General features: G+C 46.3%; 1 protein-coding gene across 1 annotated transcript in view; it reads left to right on the forward strand.

Moving 5' to 3' along the window:
* The window catches only part of znf385a (zinc finger protein 385A), a gene marked incomplete at its 3' end in the record, with an annotated part of 44,451 nt that overhangs the window by 15,972 nt on the left and 5,164 nt on the right, over positions 1-23,315 (forward strand). Inside the window, exons 3-4 of the mRNA XM_080733499.1 lie at positions 4,616-4,781; positions 20,528-20,914. Coding sequence (XP_080589625.1) covers positions 4,616-4,781; positions 20,528-20,914 — 553 coding nt within the window. The remainder of the gene's footprint in view (positions 1-4,615; positions 4,782-20,527; positions 20,915-23,315) is intronic.

The raw sequence follows: 23,315 nt of genomic DNA on the forward strand, positions 1-23,315 counted from the left end.
CCCCCCCCCCCCCCACCCCACCACCACCACCACCACCCCAGGTGTAAGGGCCGATGCATACTCCACTTTTAGAGCCGAATTTATTTCGGTTCGTTTCGGGGAGTCACAGAATCCCGTGAGCACCGAACAGCCAAATGAATGACGGTCCCAGCCCAACCGATCCTCTGAATGACGTCATATTGTAGTTTGGACAGAGCCGAACCGAAATAAATTTGTCTCTAAAAGTGGAGTACTGTATGCATCGGCCCTAACGCTGATCTCAGACATACACCACAGGCACAACTCCCCCCCCCCTCCCCCCTCCTCAAGCACACCATCTCCTCTCCACCTCCAGTCCCGTCCACCTGGCAGATTTCCCCCCAGGCTTGACAGTGAAGGTTATTCTGAAAGCCTAGCTGTTCACTTCCCCGCCGCCCCCACCCCCCGTCCTCCACCTGAGTCTGGCTTTAGCCCCGGCAGGCAGCTCCTTAAGACCACGCAGTCGTAGTGCAGTAACCGGGCAAGCCTGCACTATCCAGACCCAGAGTCTGTCATCACCAATTATATATGCCCCGTGGCTTAAACGCCGCAGGGGCAGCCACTGCTATACTGGGCTCTTGTTTTCACTGTGCCAGGGCACGTCTGCTTCCAGCATGACATCTCAGGCATCCGCTCAGAGCACGCCTGCTCATGTGGACATCCCCGACCGTAGCGCTCGCCATGCCCCACCTCTCCATGTCCAGCAATGTTATCCCCGGGCCTTAGCCCCCTGGGTGGTGTGATGCCCTCGGTGCCACTCAACGTCTGCAGTGTCTTTCAGCACCTACGGCAGCTGTCAGCAGCCGTCCACGAGACCACCTACGGCAGCGTCTCTCAGGCCAATGTGGGCACAAGCCCACCACTTACTGTAATAATCATCTTCATCATCGTCGGTCCGTCCGCTAGATGTGAATGTTTTGACTTGGCCATGTGCGCGTGAGCTCACACATGGCCGGCAGACCGGCCGGACGGCTGGCTGGAGGCAGGCTGTTTCCAAGGTGCTACCTGATCCGCTTTTAAGTGCTGCACTTGGTTTTCAGGCGTGCGTTTCAGTGAAGGGAGCGCAGTGCAAATTACTTTGCGGTGACCAAAAGGTCCTCATGAGCGTACTGTAGTAAAACCAGAAATCTAGCTTGCGGGAAATTGTTCTGGTCCCCAAGGGTCATTTCTTTATGGTTAAGAAATGCTTTTAGAGTTAGTTTTATGATTACGACGTCAGGATGGGGTAGATCATACATTTTAGTGGTTAGGTAAAGGGGTGTGGACTTTTACGGTTGAGTTGGGTCAGCATGTTAAACGTGGCATTTTTTCAGAAAGTACATCTGTTTTGATGTCCCCACAAAGGTAGAAAATGTGTAAAGAGGCTGTCTGTGTTTTGGAGTCTCACAGTGACCCAGATGATCAAATCTTTGCGTGATAGAGACTTTTTTCTCCTTTTTTATATTAACCACTTGAACCCTAGCGTCCATATTCGAAGAACTTTAGCCAAAAATAGCAGATCTACAAGCTCACAACGCCTCGCAGCGCGAGGCGTAGTGAGCATGTAGATCGGCTATTTTCGGGCAAAGAGCTCTGGTGTAGAGGGGAAAAAGTGCAGACTAAGTACATTGAATGGGCAAGTTTTATAAGTATTGACAGTTCAAGTGGTTAAATATTTGAAAACAAAATTTACATGAATCCAAAATACACTGATGATTGTGATGTCAAAAGATACAACTATATGGAATCTACAGTATTAACAGGTTGTGGAGGTCCTTGCTTCATCTCTCTCTCTCAACTAAGGGGTCCTTGGCCTGAAAAACGTTGAAGACCCCTGATCTAGCTAGACCATTGGCGACAGTTTGCTTCACCAATTTCCCATCTCATCCACCAGTCACACAGATGACCTTCCTACCACACACACACACAAACACACACTCGGAGACATCCGTGATGTCCCAGCGGTCCGATGATTGATGACTCACCTCTGTTGTTTACCTCCAGAGTAAACACATTAGCAAGGAGCTACTTTTTCAACAGGGGATTACTCTCACTAGCCTCTGTAATGGATCTGCACACATTGTGTTTTCTCCGCCGGAATGCTGGACATTTAGTGCCTGAAAACCTCCAGCCACAACAACTATACCTTCATCTCTCTGCTATCTCATCCTTGATATATTACAGATACCGCAGTCGGCTGCCCAGTAGCGTGTATATTTAGAGTCCGGTCACTCCATAAGCAAGCAATTAAGTCTGGGTTTTGTCCAAGGGCCATCTGACCCTCTCCCTCCCAGCAGCTGGGGCCGATCACAGAAATTTGTGTTGTAAGAGCCCACGAATGCCAACAAGCCATTGATGTTGCACAGCCCTACTGTATACACTGTGTGTGTGCGTGCGTGCGTGCGTGCGTGCGTGCGTGCGTGCGTGCGTGCGTGCGTGCGTGCGTGCGTGCGTGCGTGCGTGCGTGCGTGCGTGCGTGCGTGCGTGCGTGCGCGCGCGTGTGTGTGTCTGTGTGCGCGCACACGTGTGTGTGTTTGAGCCTGTGTGCATGTGTGTGCGTGCGCCGTGCGCGTGTGCACGCTTGCATGCATGAATTCCTGCATAGTACATACAGTACATTTATATACTGTGTAGGCAGACAGTTTGGCATCCCACTGACCTCAAGTTCAACTCCACTCAGAATGTCTGTCAACATGGTTGTCGTAATGAAAATGGAGCCTAGAAAACTATTGGTGTGTGTGTGTGTGTGTGTGTGTGTGTGTGTGTGTGTGTGTGTGTGTGTGTGTGTGTGTGTGTGTGTGTGTGTGTGTGTGTGTGTGTGTGTGTGTGTGTGTGTGTGTGTGTGTGTGTGTGTGTGTGTGTGTGAGGGGCGGGGGTTGTCTCTACAGGTGTCTACAGACAGTGCACGTCAAAAACTTTGACTGGACCTGACAGATGCCATAAACCAGTAGCCTAGTAAACTGACTCCTCTGATTCTAAACCAGGAGTCTTCAACATTTTCAGGCCAAGGACCCCTTAGTTGAGAGAGAGGTGAAGCAGGGACCCCCACAATCTGTTCATAGATATACTGTAGTTTCATTGTTTGACAGCACGATCAACAGTGCTTTTTGGATTCATGTTAATCTGTGTTTTCAGATATTTAACCACTTGAACCGTCAATACTTAATAAACTTGACCTTTCACTGTACTGTCTGCTCTTTTCCCCATCCAAAGTTCTTCGCCGAAAATAGCCGTAGCCGATCTAAAAGCTCACAACGCCTCGCCTGGCTTAAGTTCTCAGAATATGGACGCTAGGGTTCAAGTGGTTAATATAAGAAAAGGGTGGAAAAAACTAGTTCCTATCACAAAAAAGATTTGGAGGACCCCCTGTAGTAACTCTGAGGACCCCCTAGGGGTCCCGGACCCCCTGTTGAAGACCCTTGGACTAACATATACAGCACTTCCCCAGTAGGTGATAGTTCACCGACGAACACTGAGATATAAGACGACGGAGGCGGCTTCAAGTTCCAAGGTTATCATTCATTATCTTCCTGATCCCCGAGAGGCAATTTGTAGTTCAGCCAGCAGTAACCACATAGCCATCAGGCAGACGGTAATACATGGACAATACTACATTATTTCAATAAAATCACATTGAATTATTTAAAAAAGCAGCAGGGACAAATGAATTCTAGAGTCTATGGGCCCTGCATCTTGACAGATTGTGCAGCCAGACAGGCTCATTAGACAGGAATGAATGGGCCTGACCTTGGACATGTGAGAAAAGCAGTTGAAGGTTGTGCCTGCAAATTTGCTGCACACCTTGGAGATACCCTGCAATTTGTTCTTGTTTCTGAGGGCAGGTGACCCCTACCGGCTGACAAAGGTGAATTCAATAAAACAAGAACGAACGTTTTATTTTCATGAAGGTCTTGTGAACACTAACTAACCATAACATTTGGCAAAAACAGACAAACGAAAAGCTCACAACGCCACAATTGCATATTTGCACTGACGATATTAGTGTAGAATGAAAACAGGAAAGGGCCTGTCCTGTATACAGAGCCCTTAGGGATCCGGTCAGTATAGGGTTTACGTAAGAGGTCAAAACTTTGAAAGCTTGTAATAAAAGCGCATGCTCAAATGGATGGGCTTTTCCTCATACAGCATCCGCAATGAGGCCCAAAGGTCAGCTCCATTACAAGATATTTGTATTGCCGCACAACCTCAACGGCCTGGTCATTCATTCATCGCCACAGGACACATGACCATAGGATTCTCAGAACATCTAGTCAGGGCAGCAGTATCCAAGGTTTTATTGTCCTGTGGTGTTTCCATTACCACACACTGGAGTGCATCACTGTATCCCCATGTTGCAATGCAGCTATCTATCACCTGGCTGTAAGCCTGCCTGCAGTCTGTGCCCTCAAGTCTCCAGTTTAAGCCTGCCTGCAGTCTGGGCCCTCAAGTCTCCAGTGTACTGTATATTGAATAACGTGCTGACAATGACATGCAGGCACTTGTGTGTGTGTGTGTGTGCGCAAGGCTTGCCATTGAGTCGAAAACAGCATGCAATGTTTTATTCACATGTTGATATTACAGTTCACTTATTCTCCTTGGTCTGTGTCACCTCCCACAGAGTCAGGCAGAAGCGCACTACAAAGGCAACCGGCATGCCAGGAGAGTGAAGGGCATCGAGACCTCCAAGACCCGCCCCCAGGAGGGGGACAAGCCTTCGACTGTGCCCCCCACCTCCTCCCCATCTCCCCCCGGGGCTGCTCTCGACAGCGACCCCAGCAAACCAGGTGAGAGGACAGTGGACAGTATACGGTGTAAACTCCCTATAAGACCACCAGCAAGGATGGACGAGAACGGATCAGTAATCCTGTGCAGTTAGTTACGTTATTGATTCCCATGGGAGTTGTTGAGGGAATGATAATTGCGTACAGGATTGACGGAGTGTCGGTTGTTATGAGCCAGAAATGAGCTGGATAACAAGAGTTTGGGAAATAACTACCCCCCAAAAAATGAAGAAATAACCCACAAGTCATAATCTGATTTAATGAGATTCATGTAATTGGTCCCACCTGTCCTGACTGAGTCAAACTAATTAGAGTGTAGCCTCGGGTAGCCAGGCTTCTCATCTGCGAAGAGAAAAGCCTGGTGACAATATCAAGCAGAGACTGTTCAACTTCCGCCGTGAGAATTTCACCAGAAGACTACAACGCATGATGTAACTTCCGTTAAACACAGCACTTCCGCCACTTCCGCTAGAACCAACCGCTAGAACCAACCGGAAGTCATATTGTGCCCAGGGTGATTAGAGTGAGGTGTGACTCACAGTGACTGCACACCCATTGGTCATTGAGCTGATGCACAGAGGATAAATCAGCCGTCAACACACAGTCAGGGAAGAGCCTCTTCCTGGTGACACATTTCGGCGTATTTACCATAGACTGTGGAGCTGCATTCACACTAAAGAGTGATATACCCTCTCCTTGTCCTTTGAGAATGAGGGGGGAGGGTGTCGTGCAATTCATTCTCTATGGATGGTTTGTTTCATGCCTCTTCCAAGCCTCTTGGCTTGGATCAAGCTTGATTCAAGCCAAGAGGCTTACCTATGGGACTATAATTTACAAAAACAATAATTGAAAGAAGACTTTAAACTAGTGACTGAAAGCATAAAGTATTTATGACAATGACTGCTAAGGTAATAAAATGAAGTGTAAAGTCTGGCCAAATTCCCATTGTAAACAATGGAGTGGTAATTGTCCAGCAGCCATCAGGGGGTAAAATAGTGAAACTTGCTCTGCAATTTATGAGAACTACAGGGAATTTGGCACTTCATTGTGGGCTTTGCTTAAAAAAAAGCGGATGCATACCGGCTGGTATTTACTGCCCACAAGGTTATACCTGAGGCATGATTACAGTTTCTGTAAACTCCTGCTGTCTTCTGTCCCCTGCTTCTGAGTATGAGTAGCATGGGTAGCTAAGTCATGTGGTAAGGACTGGGATCTAATGGTAGGTGTAGCGCTCCAACTCAGCAATCCATCTCCCAGGGGTCTTGAGCATTGAAAAGGGGATAGACACCGTTGTTGGGATGATATAAGCCACTCTACTACTACTACTACTACTACTATTCTTCTTCTTTCGTGTATCATCGTCCTATAGCTACTACTACAACTAGAAAGTACAATTGCAAGTGTTGGTTGCCGTGACACGAAATTCCCAAAACTTTGGGAGGAGTAGCGCGGCAAAGAAAAGTTTGCTTAGGAGACGATGGAAGATGGTAGTGCTATAGTCTGGTTGCCCTGCTGGGGCACTACTACTACTTCTAGGGCATTCACGAATAGTGATTTTTAGTATTCGAATTATTCGACCTCAAAGTATTCGAATATTCGACAGGACTGGCCAAATATTAAGTAAGCTAGAGGCGAACATTGTGAAAATAGCTCACAACGCCTCGCGCTGTTGCGAGGCGATGTGAGCAATATTTATCTGTTGAACCGAGTCACATTAATACCTACAATTCCAAGTGCTTGTCAGGGTGGGGGTCCCCAGTTCAAATATGTTTATTTTGGGGGTCACGGCCTAAAAAGGTTTGAGAAGCCCTGGTATAGAGCATTAACAAATTCATCCACCATGGGCATTGACAACTCATTCTTATGACTTCCTATCTAGCCAAGCTTTATAAACTATATATTTTTTAAAGAGAAAAAAAAAAAAAAAAAAGCGAATATTCGACTTCGGTGAACACCGTTGAATAGTGACTTTGATATTTGAATATTCGAATATTTGGTGAATGCCCTACTACTTACTAGAGGTCTTCTCTTCCCCGCCAGTACAATTTGAGTCCTACATTAACAGCTGGTCCACCTCAACAGTAGGTTGCTTGCAGCCAACACATGACTACACAGCTCAGAAACTGTCACAGCTGTGTGTGTGGACACACGCACATGTCAATAATTGTTGGAGAAATATTTGGAGAAAAATGAAACAATTCCTCTAATAATTCACACATGGCTGAGCAAGAACCTTCAGTTAATCATATGAATAGCTATTGTGGAATGAGATGAAAAGGCCAAGTCCCCATGTTGAAATTGTGAGTTCATTCAACATTTCAGTAGTCCTGAACCCATGCCGTTATGTTTTAAATAGGTAGGTAGTCTTGTATGAATATGGAACCTAACATTGGGATCAGCCTGTTTGAAGTTGTAAATCTAGCATACAGTACGAAGTGAAAACAGGTGACCAGCAGCTGGAAGGAAGCAGGTTAAGGTTGGAAACAGGTTGACTATCTGGATTCTGTTGTCATGTCACATCCAGGCTTAGATGTTCCAAATCATAGCCAAAGATTTGGGAATATTTTCTGAACAGAAACAAAAACTAGGCCTCTATATGAGGGGTTTTCAAACCTTTTTCACTCAGGACACCCCCTGTAAATAACCTTTTCATCCACGGCACCCCTGAATTACATATCTTAAACGTAGGCTATGTCACGGAGAAATATCTGTTTCCATCAGAACTGACTGAAAATAACTCTATACTTGATGTTTAACCACTTGAACCCCAGGCATCCCTATTCTGGGGGGAAGGTTCACCAAAAATAGCCGATCTACCAGCTTGTAGATCTGCTATTTTTGTTGAAGTTGGCCGTAGATGGAAAAATAACTCATCAAGTACAGTGCAAATCAGGTCTTCACATAGTGAAGTGATATTGATGTAGTGATATTGATGAATTCCAAATATCATCAAATTATTCTGAGGCACCCCTGGACTGCCATCACGGCACCCCAGGGTGCCCCGTCACCCACTTTGAAAATCCCTGCTCTATATGAAATAGATGTATTATTCCTTCAGGTGACTCAAATGATTGATTCTGTTTAATTCGAAAGTCAAAAGTGTCTGTGACACTCCTCAGCTTACTCAAATGTCACACTCTCATAATTCTACTATAATACTAAGACTGAAACTGTGATGGAATATTGTACAAGCTTAAATCTTAAGAGCGAGGGTTTTCGTCTTCTTGGAAGTTCAGAAAGAGGTAATGCAAACATTTAATACGCGCCCGCCAAAAGCACTACGTCACACATAGAAGAATAAATTGGCTGATGTGAAAGCCAGAAGCCAGATGTGTTTCCTGCCATGACTGACAGGTTGACTTAAGTATAGGCATCAAGAGTCCACCAGAAATGACAGTGGGGGTTGCTCGTCCAAACCACAGCAATGCTTTGTTCACTCCAAACAATGCAGCACTGGTTTTAGCCTTCACCAGTGTTTAGCCCTTCACCACATTTAGCCTTCACTTAGCCTACTATGAGCAGGTGACTTGGCGTGACACCATGGTTTTACTGGCATCTTCACAAGGCATCCCCTGTGTGCGTGTGTGCGTGCGTGCGTGCGTGCGTGCGTGCGTGCGCGCGCGCTAGGGCATTCACGAATAGTGATTTTTAGTATTCGAATTCGAACCTCAAAGTATTCCAATAGTTGAATATTCGACAGGACTGGCCAAACTGTCAAATATTAAGTAAGCAAGAGGCGAACATTGTGAAGATATTTTCACAATATTTATCTGCGGAACTGAGTCACATTAAATGTAATACCTACAATTCTAAGTGCTTGTCAGGGTTCTTATGACTTCCTATCTAGCCAAGCTTTATAAACCATGAAGAAATATATATGTATTTTTTTGAAAGACAAAACAATACAAAAATTAAAATAAGCGAATATTCGACTTCGGTGAACAACGTCGAATAGTGACTTTGATATTCTAATATTCTAATATTTGGTGAATGCCCTAGTGTGCGCGTGCAACTTGTGAAGTGATGCAACTTCTTGGGAACAATAATACCATTTGTCACAGAGTTAAACATAAATTAATTTTAGCAACGTGTGGCTAGAGTCACAAGGCTGCGAACCTGATGTGTGCGGGAAACAGATTGGGAAAGATGATGGTCGTCCTCTTCTGAAAGAGATTAAAGAGACTGACTGGAACTTACTGTAAGTCGGTGTCTAATTGGACAGAGACAGCACAGCTTAAAGTCACATCAACTCAAATAACAGGTTATCTTATTATTTGTCATGATCATGATCATGATTCTTCTCCCTCTTCTGTTCCTCTCTCTCTCTCCCTCTCTCTCTCTCTCTCTCTTTCTCTCTCTCTCTCTCTCTCTCTCATTAATCCCATTTTAAACTATTACTTTGAGACTGGGCATTCCGTGTTTTTGTCCCCTTTTCCCTGCCCGGAACTTTCCATTCCCTCAGTGCCACCACCAGTCTGTCCCTGGTCCAGTCACTGAAGGGAATGAATAGATTAACGAATGAATCAACCAACCAACCGCGTTTTGTTGACATTCACTGTGCAACGGTTTCCGCTTAGCAGACGCGTCTACCTTGATGTCAGGAGGAAAAGCCACAGGGCAAACACAAAGGCAAATGCAATTTAACAAAAGATAAAACTCAAATGTCAAAAGAAAGGCCAACACATTGGGACAGTGTCAAAGCAAAAACAAAACCTCTGCATTTCAATGTGTGCATGTCTCTCCTGCTCAAGCCCTTAAATGACGTCCTGGTCGTCTTTGGTGGTTTTCTCCTGCCGACCCCATAGTTGTAAAAAAGGCCAGTCCGTGCGTCTCTAACCCTCCCTCATGGGGGATGTGAGGCCAGCTCCACAGAGGAGTCCAAGCAGCATCAGAGGAGCCAACATAAGCCTGCCATGGTCTAAATCTGAAACCAGCAACATGTGAAAGAATGCTTTTTTCCATCCAAGCAGCTTTCTCGTGACCCTGGAACCTTCTCGCTTCCTGGTTTGATTCCTTGCTTGTTTGCTTGCGTATGTGTGTGTATATATCGTCGTCGTCGGGTGAAAACCTTGTATGTCCAAAACCGTTGATGACTTAAACATCAAACAAACAGAAGATCTACAAGCACACAACGCCTCGCACCGCGAGACGTTGTGTGCTTGTAGATCTGCTGTTTTCACTACTTTTGTGTGACGGCCTTGTATGATGAAGCAGGGCTTTACTTTGCGAAAGAACGTACAAATATGAAACTTGGAGATACGAGGTTTCCGCCCGACAACGACGATATATTATACGCATTGTGTGTGATTGCGTACTGTACGTCTGTATATTTACAGTGTGCGTGTGTGTGTGTGTGTGCGTACTGTACGTGCGTGTGTGGTCAGTGGTGGTGGTACAGCGAAAGTGGATTCCAGGGATTCCGTTGGTTCCTTTAGGTGGGGTCTAAATTTACCCCTACAAGTTTGTAACTCTTGACAGCATACAAATGGAACCAAATGAACCCGTCAGGGTCCATTTGTACGCTGTCAGAGTGGAGGGGAGACCTTGGAATGTGAAAGTTTGAGCAACACTTGTGTATACGATGTGTTTATATTGCTACATATCGTCGTTGTCGGATGGAAACCTCGTACCTCCAAGTTTCAAATGTGTATGTTCTTTTGCAAAGTAAAGCCCTGCTTCATCGCACAAGGCTGTCGCACAAAAGTAGTGAAAACAGCAGATCTACAAAGCACACAACGCCTCGCGGTGCGAGGCGTTGTGTGCTTGTAGATTGGCTGTTTTCACTAGTTTAAATCATTACTAAAATGAAAAATGCAAAACGAACGGTTTTGGACATACAAGGTTTTCACCCGACAACGACGATATGGTATGTGTGTGTGTGTGTATGTACTCCATCACAGTGCGCTGCTCCAGTGTGCTCCATGGCCAGGGCCAGGGCTGTGGGAGCCGCCAGCTGCACTGTGGGCCCCAGCTGGGAGCATGGCGTCTGGACGCTGGGGGTTTGGCTGGGAGCTTAACATGGCTCATAAATACACTGGGGGCCTGACTGTAGTGCTGATAAACACACACTGTACAAGTGGCCTGCACTGGCGTATATGTGAAGAAAACACACACACACACACACACACACACACGTGCGTGCGCGCACACACACACACACACACACACACACACACACACACACACGCACACACACACACACACACACACGTGCACTGTTGATGCACACCTGCACAAACAAACACTCATTATGTCTGCACTGGCACACCTGGACACAAACACACACAAACACACAGATTATGGGCCACACAAACACACATGGACACAAACACAGATTATGGGCCACGCAAACAAACACACAAACACAAACGCACAACAAACGCAGATTATAGCCACACAGACACATGTGAACACAAACACACAACAAAACGCAGATTATAGCCACACAGACACATGTGAACACAAACACACACGAATACACATTATTATGGGCCACACAGGCACACATCTCAAAGAACAGAGCGCACACATGAACACGCGCACACGCGCACGGAGAGATGTCCATGGACAATAGCAGATCTACAGGCTCACAACACGGTGCGTCGCGACGACTTGTGAACTGGTAGATATGTTTTTGTTTTGGTGCGGGACACTGTTGTATGCCTATGAATAACTAGAACCCGCCCTAGTTATTCAGGTGCAATCTTTAGTGTTGATAGCGTGATTGATGCACAGTTCTTTTTGTATCATTTGACATCGCGTGTGTTGACTTGGTTTAAGGGCTTATAGCACAAGTTCATATTCCACCAGGACCTGGAGATGTGATCCTCAGACCATTACTGATACATTCCCACTTCCTTATCATTCACTGGCTGCTTCATACTTCATATCCTGTGAAAATATGCAGCACATCCTGCCAACTATGATTTCAACAAACGGGGAGGGGGAGGGGCAACCCAGAGTCTGTTATGGGCCGAAGTAGAGCGAGTTGCTTTGATAGTGTACATACAGTATACAGTAATTAGACTTACAGTATATTGTACGTTTTAGCTATATAACTATACCAGTAAGACGCCGAAAAGCGAGGTCGCGCAGGACGGAATTTGCATACAGTAGGACGGAATTCATTTGCAAGTGTGTTTCGAGTTGCGGTTGGTTGTTGGACTGGTTAAACTGACACGATATATCCATATATGGGCATGACCAGATATGGGCTTAATATTGATAAGATTTTATTGTATGGTCATTCACAGATGGGCTTAATAATTGATCATTATTGATAATTGATAATCGCATAAAAGCGATTCTGTTAGTGTGGTTGCCCTAACAGGGCATCATCTGGGATGTAGATATAGGCCGGGAGCCAATTCTGAAATTGGCACAAATTGGTACCACCCAAGGTGACCGTACGTTTTTTACATTTTCGTCTTCGTACATGTCTCTAGTTTACATTTTGGTATGATAACCCTTTCTGAGACCCAGCTTAATTGATGTTATCACCCGCTAGAGTCGGTCTCCCATCAACTTTCTATACAGGAGGAAAATACCCTGAAAACTTTTTTTTTCTGGGTATTTAAGTAGGATGTGAGGGGTCTAACTAGGGGTTTGTCATGATGCTGAATCCATTGCAAGCATTTGTTTTGCACGAAAAACATTCCGTGGGCTAGAAATGGCCTCAGAAAACAATACACGTATGGGTGAGTATTCATGTTAGTTGGAGGCCTTAGGGTTTTTTTTCTCGTGCTAATCAGTCTAAAAGTGCAAAATTTTGCACAGATGTAGCTCAGGGCATGCTGTAATGATTTAGCTAGGGCGCCCAAGTCGGCGACCTTCGGGGTCACCACAGCACCCACAAAACTCTGAAAAGTGATGATTCATCACTTTTCATCACTAAAGTCGATGGGAGCCCAACTTGATTTGGCCGCTGTGGCGACCCCGAATGTCGCAGACTCGGGCGCCCTAGCTAAATCATTAGAGCATGCCATGAGCTACATCTGTGCAAAATTTTGCACTTTTAGACTGATTAGCACGAGAAAAAAAAACCTAAGGCCTCCGACTAACATGAATACTCACCCATACGTGTATTGTTTTCTGAGGCCATTTCTAGCCCACTGAATGTTTTTTGTGCAAAACAAATGCCTGCAATGGATTCAGCATCATGACAAACCCCTAGTTAGACCCCTCACATCCCACTTAAATACCCAGAAAAAAAAACTTTTCTGGGTATTTTCCTCCTGTATAGAAAGTCGATGGGAGACCGACTCAAGCGGCTGATAACATCAATTAAGCTGGGTCTCAGAAAGGGTTATCATACCAAAATGTAAACTAGAGACATGTAGGAAGTCAAAAATGGAAAAAATGTACGGTCACCTTGGGTGGTACCAATTTGTGCCAATTTCAGAATTGGCTCCCGGCCTAATATGGAGATCTAGGTGATGATCCTGTCGTCTCCATGTATGGATATACAGGGTTTGATCTTGGTTGAGGTGATGTCACACAATGTGATGCCACAATGTCAACAAAATTGAGGCGTTACTGAAGGAAGGAAGGATGTACGGACATGATGTGCCGGTTTTCATAGTTAACTGCGTGGGTCCATTTGGTTACATTTGTTGAGACCGTGCACCATGGCAATTCTGATGGAATTGTTCTTCCTTCCTTTTTGAGCGGTGGTCACAACGCTCCTATACGTGGCCGTGTGTGTGGGTCTGTCTGTCTGTCTGTCTGTCTGTCTGTCTCCGTGTCTGTAGCCTACAGTTCCTTTTATGACCACACATGTTAAGGGAGGGGCACTGTTGTTCAGGCCAGGCACAGTCACACTCACTCACACACGCACAAGCACACACACGCACACACACACTGTGCTTTGTTTTGGAGAGCCACGGTTGCCAGCCTCCACGACCACCGCTCAGTTCACACGGGTGTGATTTTTATTTCCACCTTGGAAGTACCTTTGGTGGACAACGATATCTCTATTGGTATTTTTCTTTTTCTTTTTGCCAGACCCATGAAATGGGTAGGCCTACATAAGCAAATGTCGGTCTGTCTGTCCGGGTTTTCTATATAAAGGGTATATATGATGATGACATGATGATGACATGCCTACAAAAGGCATGATGTCATAAATGATGATGACAGACAGGGGGTCTGGCACAACCAGGTTGACCTGGTCTAGTTTTAATGTATTTATGTATTTGTCTACTTTTCTCTTTGTGTGTGGTATCTTGTTATGTCATGTGATCGGTTTCCCTGGAAGGGGGGCGTGGGAAGAAGGGAGGTCGGGGGCGGGATGAGTGAACAGCGAAAATATTTGGTTGTAAATGTCCAAAACAATGTGAACGTAAACACTGAGGAGACAAGTGCTGTTGAGGCTGTGTTAGTGGAGGGATGACGGACAGAAAGGGCTGCGGTGCGCGGTCCCCCCCAGAGTGGAAGGCCTGTGGCTTCTGGGGGATTTGGCCTGGAGGAGCCGAGGGTTTGGCTGAGATCAGCAGAGGAGGTCAGCTGTTTGCTTCAGAGACTCTACCCTCCCCTCCCTCCCACCTTCTCCTTCTCCCTGACACTCCCACTCTAATGGAGGGTCACATTAAACCGCCCTGATATTATGCTTAACTGTGCACGCACACGCACGCACACGCACGCATTCAAGGTCAGTTGAATGGATGTACTTTCATGTGAGGGCTAGAGTTGCATGGCTGTGTACTGGCTACAGTGTTGAGTTACACAGCAGGGCCGATATGCTGCTTAGGGCGCTGTAGTCTGCATTTGACGTTTGACAGACGTCAAATCAACCGTGCTTTATTCTGTCTGCGCTCGGGTCCAAGACATTTATGTTAAACAGGAGTTTCCTTTCCTTTTGCTAACGCCAGTTGACAGTACTTTCCCGTTGGCATCACGTTGGTTTTCATCAAAAGTGTTTGTGTAAGTGAGTGTTTGTATTTGCAGGCTGGGAGAAGGCACCTTACTGCATTATGAATGAGTCTCAGCTCCTGTTAGGACAGTGTTGGGTTTCTGAGCTCGTCAATCATTAAAAAGAGACAGTGGACAGCAGGCCGGGAGGCGGGGGTGTGAGGAGTCATCCTGGCCAAGTACTGGCTGATTTAGGATACGGTCACACATCTGCGTCAGAAATGCTTTAGCCAAAGCATGCCGAGACGTGTCAATTTCCCCATGTCGTCTTGAGGGTTGCGGGCAGCAGTGCCGGGTTCTCTGGTGTGCAGTTCATTTGACTTACGTTGGAGTGGTTGACTCACTGCAACAACAGAAGTGCCTGCCAAGCACGGTCAACAACGGCGCTTCTTTTCTATTGGTTGACGCCAGGTAAAAATCTTGAACTCTGTTCTTTAGATAAGTTAAAAGTGGCGCATCTAAAGGCTGCAATCGGTCCAAACTCCCCTTGTTCTCACAGAATGGACATGAATGTGACGCTGGCGCTTCTTAAGCGTAGGTGTGACTGTGCCGTTAGTTAGGTGCCGTGTCTCACACTTAAAATAGCCCAGCTAGTAGATTGGCTAATATATTAGGTGTGCGACACTTGTGCGCAACACAACTATGTATGAATCAACCTTGACCTCTACATCTCATCACACCCAGGAGGTACACAAACACACCGTGACGTATCCCATCGGCAAGCTGTCATAATCACGGCTGGTCAATACCTTCCTATGGTGAAAAGCTGCTGGATTCACTCCATCGGAGGAGGCTGTAATCCGTTTGCCTTGGTTTGAACCCCACTGTAATGTGTTTGACATTTAGGAATGGCCATACTGTATGCATCAGTGCTCACTGTCCCTGCAATTATGGTAATAACTCCCTCCTGTTCTGCTTTCACCTTTAATATGTAATCTTTACATAACTGTGACATTTATTTGGTCCTCTTCCATATGGGAGGCCTTTGATTTTTTGTCTTAAAATCTATTTTATGCTGAGCGTACAGCACTTTGGTTCAATGCTGTTGTTTTTATATTTGCTCTATAAATAAAGTGGATTGGATTGGATTGGATTATGTTCTGTAATGCAATACAATGTACTGCAAATCTGCTTACGTAAGTGATAACCCTGTTACACAGTTACTATCACCGATTGACATTCTGCTTTTTCATTAAGGTAGCAGACTCATTTGAATATTTGATATCTTACAACACTAAAGTTGGGATCATACAACACGAAAGTTGGGATCATATCAGGATGAACTTGATCAAAATGTGTCTGGGCCCTCTTGGGAAAAGTATTACGCTGAAGTGACTTCTGCTTGGAAATATTTGTGCAAAACATTATTGATGGCAAACCTCATTTTAACCGCATCAGGCTTCTGAATATTAACATCAGGCTTACGATTATTATCATATTAATGTTTATTGTAGAGAGTGGCAAGATGGTGCAAGCCAGGTAAACAGTAGGCTTTCCCCAAGTGTGTGTGTGTAGGGATGACGCTTACCAGTAACAGGTGTGCAGTGCAGTCACACCCAATTATTTTGAACTCAGGCATGCTTACAGTAGGGTTAGGGTTAGGACACCTTCACCCACCCACACCACATATAAATGTTCCCACTTACCGGTAGTCCTATACCTGAATTCAATAGCTTAGAACAGTAGTGGTTCTCAACCTTTTCTGGACCACGCGGTTTGCGTCTGACCACTTAACTTACTTACCAAGTGGTCAGTCAATGATCAGTCAATCGACTGTGAATGAATGAATGTTGTATCATCACTAATATGTGCAATATCCTCACGGCCTGTACAGGTTGAGAACTCAGTGGTTCTCAACCTGTTGGTCGGGACAATTTAAGGACTTTTTAATACCTCTAAAATGACAAATTAAACATTAACCAAATTGTGAAAATAGCATTTGCGAGGCGTTGTGAGCATGTAGATCTGCTGTTTTCACAATAGAACCGTGTTCTCTGCTATTTTCACAATAGAACCGTGTTATACAATATCGTAATTCCTCAACTCTTAATCCTTGTCAGGGTGTGTGTGTGTGGGTTGGGTTCCCAGTTAAAATATGATTATTTTTGGGGTCACAGCCTGAAAAGATTGAGTACCACTGGCTTAGAATACTACTCATCCTGTTATGTGTCTGAACCCTACAACCCCTCCCTCCCGCTCACTCAGATCAGCTAACACAGGGACGCTGGCAGAACCTTGGCTAAAACATCCGGGACAGCGTTCCACACGTCCCAGACTCTTCCCCCTTCTGGCTCCCAGACTGAGGATTGTGTGGAATGAATGAACTCCTCATTGCAATTAGAACTGCAGACTCCCACACCCAATCCTCCGTCGAAATCTGAAGACTCACCTCTTCAGTCTCCACCCCTAGATGTACAGCTGAGGTCTTCAACGTTTTCAGGCCAAGGACCCTTTAGTTGAGAGGGAGATGAAGCAGGGACCCCCACAACCTTATCATAGATTCCATATAGTTTCATTGTTTGACAGCACAATCATCAGTGTATTTTGGATTCATGTCAATTTGTGTTTTCAGATATTTAACCACCGTCCAGGCGTCCATACTTAATAAACTTGACCTTTCATTCTGTACTTAGTCTGCTCTTTTTCCCCTCTGCACCAAACCTCTTTGCCGAAAATAGCCGATCTACAAGCTCATAATTTAAATAATAAATCTCCATAAATTCAAGGTTTCATGCAGTGTGTAATTGATAGAAAATAAGTAACTTTTTTGGGTGACCTACTCCTATAAGAGCGTCTGCTGAATGCCTAAATTGTAAAATGTTCTTTGCGTGAGCTCCGGTGTGGGAAGCAGCTAACGCAGGTCGGAGGCACGCGTGTGCAGGTTGTATTGTCACCATTTCGGCCCGTGGCCCAAAATGAGTTTGACTCCCTGCCCCGATGTAACCCTGTAGCTCTGGCAGCAATTAACCCTGCTCAGTAATAATCAACAACGCTTTTCCCTGCTGATCACATTCTGTGCATTTTCCAGTAAATGAAGGCAATGTAAACACACTTGAGCGGTTCGGTAAAGCATCTGGATAGAATTATCTCTCTCTGATGACCTGTTCCATTGAATTATTCATCGGTCGCCCTGGCTCTGCATGGGAGGAAGGTCGGCTAACTCAACTGCCTGATCAATGTTGGATTAGGACGAGTGCGTCCCATGGTTTCTGCACAATCAAGAAACACAGAGAGTGTTCTGTGAAACCTCTTGGGTTACGGGATCGAGTCTCGTGTTTTGATTGTGGCGTTTTGTGTGTAGGTGCATGTGTGTGTATGTGGGGTTTCAATGAAGTTGACGAAAGACATTGCTTAGCCTTTGCTTAGCCTACGTCATACTCCACCGCACAGCTGTGACTTAACAGCTTTCCAAGTGGTTTGGGGTTAGTGACTGCCCCCAGTGAATTATTATGGATTCAAAGGCTATGATGAGACTTATTACCTGAAGCTAAACATATCCTATGTGCATTGGGGAGTGTAGCGGGAGAACTCTGTGGTATGAGGTGGAACCAGCAAGACGTATTAATGTGATGGTTTGGTTTGGTATGGCACGGATCCAGTCCATCAAGGAATCGTGAAATCCCCTATTAAGATTTGATCCACCACCCTTATTCCTTTCCCACTTCAACTTAATTCAAACCATATGCTAAGGACGCTATGGGTTCAGCTCAGTGTTACCTCAGCAGACACACTTGAGCCAAGAGTTCTGTGTGCGTGCGTGCGTGCGTGTGTGTGTGTGTGTGTGCACGCGCGGATGTGTGTGTGTGTGCGTGTGTGTGTGTGTCTGTGTGTGTCTGTGTGTGGGGAGGAGCGTGCGTGCATGTTTATATGTGTGTATGACAAGTCTTTCTATTTAACCATTAGCCAAGGGAGGCATTCATCCAAAAATATAAGGGTGTAGTACTGTATTTTAGTTTTGTTAAGCATTCCTTCTCCACTGCACTTGCAGTGTGCAAACTCTCCAGCGTAGTTAACCAGCTTAGTGTGGTGAAGTGGGCACAGCGTAGATCTGAAGGCCCCTCCTCTGTGGGCTCTAAGGAGACCACTCACCCATCACCCTTGTCTTTGATCCAGCCCAACTTTATGGGCTGAAATATGGTTTTGACAAAACATCTGTTTGACAAACGCACTATACCGACTGCAGCTCAGAGCAGCTGGAAACTTCCAATATGGAAAGAGAGAATGAATTTCTGTCTTGGAAAGTGGTGGAATGGAAAGGCATCAAAATGGCATCTTCATCAGAGCTGATGCAATGGAGGAGCGAGGACTAGTCTTGTTACCTCCCCCTGAGTCCTGACTGAGGACAAGTCTTGTTACCTCCCCCTGAGTCCTGACTGAGGACAAGTCTTGTTACCTCCCCCTGAGTCCTGACTGAGGACAAGTCTTGTTACCTCCCCCTGAGTCCTGACTGAGGACAAGTCTTGCTACCTCCCCCTGAGTCCTGACTGAGGACAAGTCTTGTTACCTCCCCCTGAGTCCTGACTGAGAGGACAAGTCTTGTTACCTCCCCCTGAGTCCTGACTGAGCGAGCAGCCTGCACATAACACATGAATCACCACATGATCGGGTTTCATAAGGCCCTCTGCTGCCTCACAGGATGTAATATGAAGAAGAGCAAAAAAATAGTGCAGCCAGCACATTAAGCTAAATCACGTGACGAAATGACAAAGGCACTTGGGAATCCTAAAAAGGAAATTGAGCAGTTAAAGTCAATATTTGTTTTCTTCACTGAAGTACTCCACATTAGCCCTCTAATACCCATAATCCCGTGGGGCTATTCCATCACCTCCCTGTGGCTCCATGTCCCGTGGAGGTTCGAGGAGGGCCGACTGTTCTCTGCTGATGGACGGCGAGGGGGGGAGGGGGGATAGGGAGGCACCCCACCCAGATTTAGGGGGTCTTTTTTCAGCCAACACCCTCGGCCTGGAGAATACCTAAAGCATTGCATAAGAGAGTTGCTGACCAAAACCATGTGTGGGCGAATTTAGTAATATGGATGTACAGTATGAGCATGTGTGTTTGTGAGCGACAGAGAGGTAAAGAAGGGCAGATAAAGGTAGAGCAGAGAGAGATAGAGAGAGACAAGAGAGAGAGAGAGAGAGAGAGAGAGAGAGAGAGAGAGAGATGGGTGCTCTATTTATGATGTTTTCTTTGGCCAACGTCTCTGCCCTCCCAGGTTCAAAAACAAGTGCCATTGTGCCACCGTTCTAGCCAAAAATAACAGGTGTGAGAGAGCAAGTCAAAACATCCACAGGCTGAGATATCTGTTTCCTATTTCTTCCCTCGGAAACATTTCAATAATATGAGACCACATCAGGGAGAGAATAAGGGCACTTCAAAGGGCCAACAATCATGCCCCCGCCATGTATTTGTCTCTTCCTGTATGGGCTACAGTATGCCATACTGTATATACGCCCCGTTTCGTCTGATCCACATCAAGTCTTACTGCTTTCGCAGTTAAAAGGAACCCTTTCAACACAATTACGGGTCGTATGGAAAGGACAACATTATCCACATGCGAGCTCTTTAAGTTGGTTTGTCTGATCCTCTCACCAGACACTGTGTTCCTCATTTGAATGGGCCTGGGTTTGAGATGTGGTTGAAATGTCAAACAGTGGATTTTTCAAGGGTACTTTGTTTTACCGCAGACTTGAAGGGCCGTAAAGTGTGCAATAAAACATTTTATTGTCCGAGTTATATGCCTATTTGTTCCAGAAAAACAACTTGTCCGATATTTGCACAATTTGACATAGAATTTCCATCTCATTGTTTGTCTTTTTCTGCTTTGTTGTCGTCTGTAGATGAACCTATGCCCCTGGTACAGCTAAATGGTCCCCTGCTGGCCCCCGGGCCCCTTCCTCCTCTCCCCACACCACCCACACCACCCATGGACGTCCCCATGCCCATGGTGTGCGACCTCCTCCCCACCCAGACTCCTCCGCTGATACCTCCGTCCTCCGCCTCCCCGGGCTGTGGCAACAACACCAACGGCAGCGGCAGTGCCAATCCGGAGCAGCCCCCCGGCTCGGGAGCCCCGGGCCCGGGGGCGCCGGGGCCGGCGGGGGCCTCGGCCTCCAACAGCCCCACCAACCCAGAGACGGAGGAGGACAAGGCTAAGAAACTACTCTACTGTTCCCTCTGCAAGGTGGCCGTCAACTCCCTGTCACAGCTGGAGGCTCACAACAAAGGTATAGCTTTACCTGCCACGCATGTGTGCACATACATTTTCTTTCCTTACTCTTTACCTGTAATTGAGTGACCTTTAACTGCTGTGCCATCTGTGAGTGACTGAATTTCCCCTGTGGGATAAATAGAGGTATCTATCTAGCCATCACCCACACCCACGCACACGCTCGCTCGCACGCACGCACGCACACACACACACACACACACACACACACACAGAATCACCTGGACACGCCATTGCCCTTATCTCATACCATCTTGAGAGGAGTACCTGTAGGGCTGCTATAAGTGCTTCGGTGTGAGACTGCAGGGTTCTGGAAAGCAGCACCGATCAGCAGATAAACGATCTGCTTGACTGGGCTTTAAGCTCAAACTCTGTAACCAGAGCACTAGCTCTCCTATTTTCCGGAGCCACGTCAACTCGAGGTGGCCCCGTGGCGGCGTATTTCTGCTCGCCTGTCTGTACGTGTTCTCTCACATGGCACGCCGGCTGCACACCCACACCTCACCTCACTCACCTCACACCGAGACGTAATTATTTAAAGAAAACTCTCCCCTACTCAAAGATTTGACGATTGATCCTGTCGTTGGCGGCGGGCATGCCCGAGGCTGCTTCAACAGGACGGGTAGCGCTGGCAACAGCTACCTGAAGGATTTAAACAGGGCGCAACTAAAAGGAACAGGTCATTATTACTGTATGAGGGTGAGCTCTCTGTCTCTCTCTGCCTGACGTCAGCCTCAGCATTCTGTCAAAGACAGTTTCGCACACATGAGCAGACATGAGCCGGGCTCTAAATGTCAGTGAGCAGCCCACCACTCCCTGCCTGATCTAATTGTCCATGCCCACCAGCAGCAGTCTACCTTTCTGTGTGACATTGTTTCCTCGCTGTAGAGGACACCACACCGTTGGTGTCTGCTGGTCCCTCAACCTCCACTCTTTATTTTGGGACATTTCACTCCCCAGGCAGGCGTACCCAGACCTGCTCGCCCAAACTCCGCAGACCTTGTCCTCACACATTGCAATGCACATGCGCACGCGCGCAGGCACGCACACACACACACACACACACACACACACACACACACACACACACACACACACACACACACACACACACACACACACACACACACACACACACACAGTACACACACCGTACACACACAAACCTGCACGCCCACACTCTGATGCATGCACACACCTATGTCCACAACACACACATGGCACGTGTGCAATCACACATTGCAATGCAATGCACACACGCACGCGCGCAGGCACGCACACACACACACACACACACACACACACAAACGCACGAACACACACACACACACACACACACACACACACACACACACACACACACACACACACACACACACACACACACACACACACACACACACACACACACACACACACACACACCACCCACGAGTAACGCAGTGAGGCAGGTGTACTGTGATGCACTGTAGCAAGCTTGCCCTTGGTGTGAGTACATTGCCTTGGAGCAGCCAGTTCCGAAAGACATGAAAGCAGATCCTTCCTAATGTAGAATTAAATGTCAATCAATAAACGTGCAATCACTAAGATCATTATGGTTGATGTAACCGCTGGCAGGGTTCTTTATAGTACCCTGGAGTACGCCATGCACGCGCGCACACACACACACACACACACACGCACACTTGTGTACGTGTACGTGTGAACACACAGACACGCACAAATAGAGAATGGAATGACGTTTATTGTTGTGCAGTAACAGTTTTCCAGCTGTAATCTTGCACTAGATTAGGCTGCACATGTGCGTACCAGTGCACATCCATATCCATGATGTTCAGTACATGCATACAGTATGTAACTATAAAAAGAGATCCGCACAGATCAGATTAAAAACAAACATGACCCAGTGACATGCACTATGTGTCAGCCCCACTCGCCCTGTTCTTCAACCCCCGGGGGAAGATTAACAGTTCAAATCAACTCTGTGGGTTGGACAATCTGGAAGTAATCTTCCTCTCTCATTCTAAAAAAAAACAACAAAAAACAAAATGGAGCATGTAACCATGGATCCAGAAATAAAGACATATGCTAGGCAGACGACAAAACATGCACAGTATGCGCGACGCAAATCTAATGATAAGAAATGTGAAATAAAAACTCAAAGCCAGAAGAGTAAAGAAGAATAATGTGTTTTCGGTATTACATCAACATTTATGCAACAATTTCCTCGCCACCTATTGTCTATTTTCATGTTTTGAAAGCTGTCTTGTCTGTTTGTGTTGCGCTTTATAGCTTCGCGCCATGAGTCAAACTCACAAAGACAGGAAAAAAAGAGAAAATAATCCACAGGGGCCTCGTCAGACCAAAATAGCACAACGGCAGATGCAAATACGCCAAGT

This window comes from Nannobrachium achirus, assembly GCF_963921795.1.
Source record: "Nannobrachium achirus genome assembly, chromosome: 9".
NCBI classification, from domain to species: Eukaryota; Metazoa; Chordata; class Actinopteri; order Myctophiformes; family Myctophidae; genus Nannobrachium; species Nannobrachium achirus.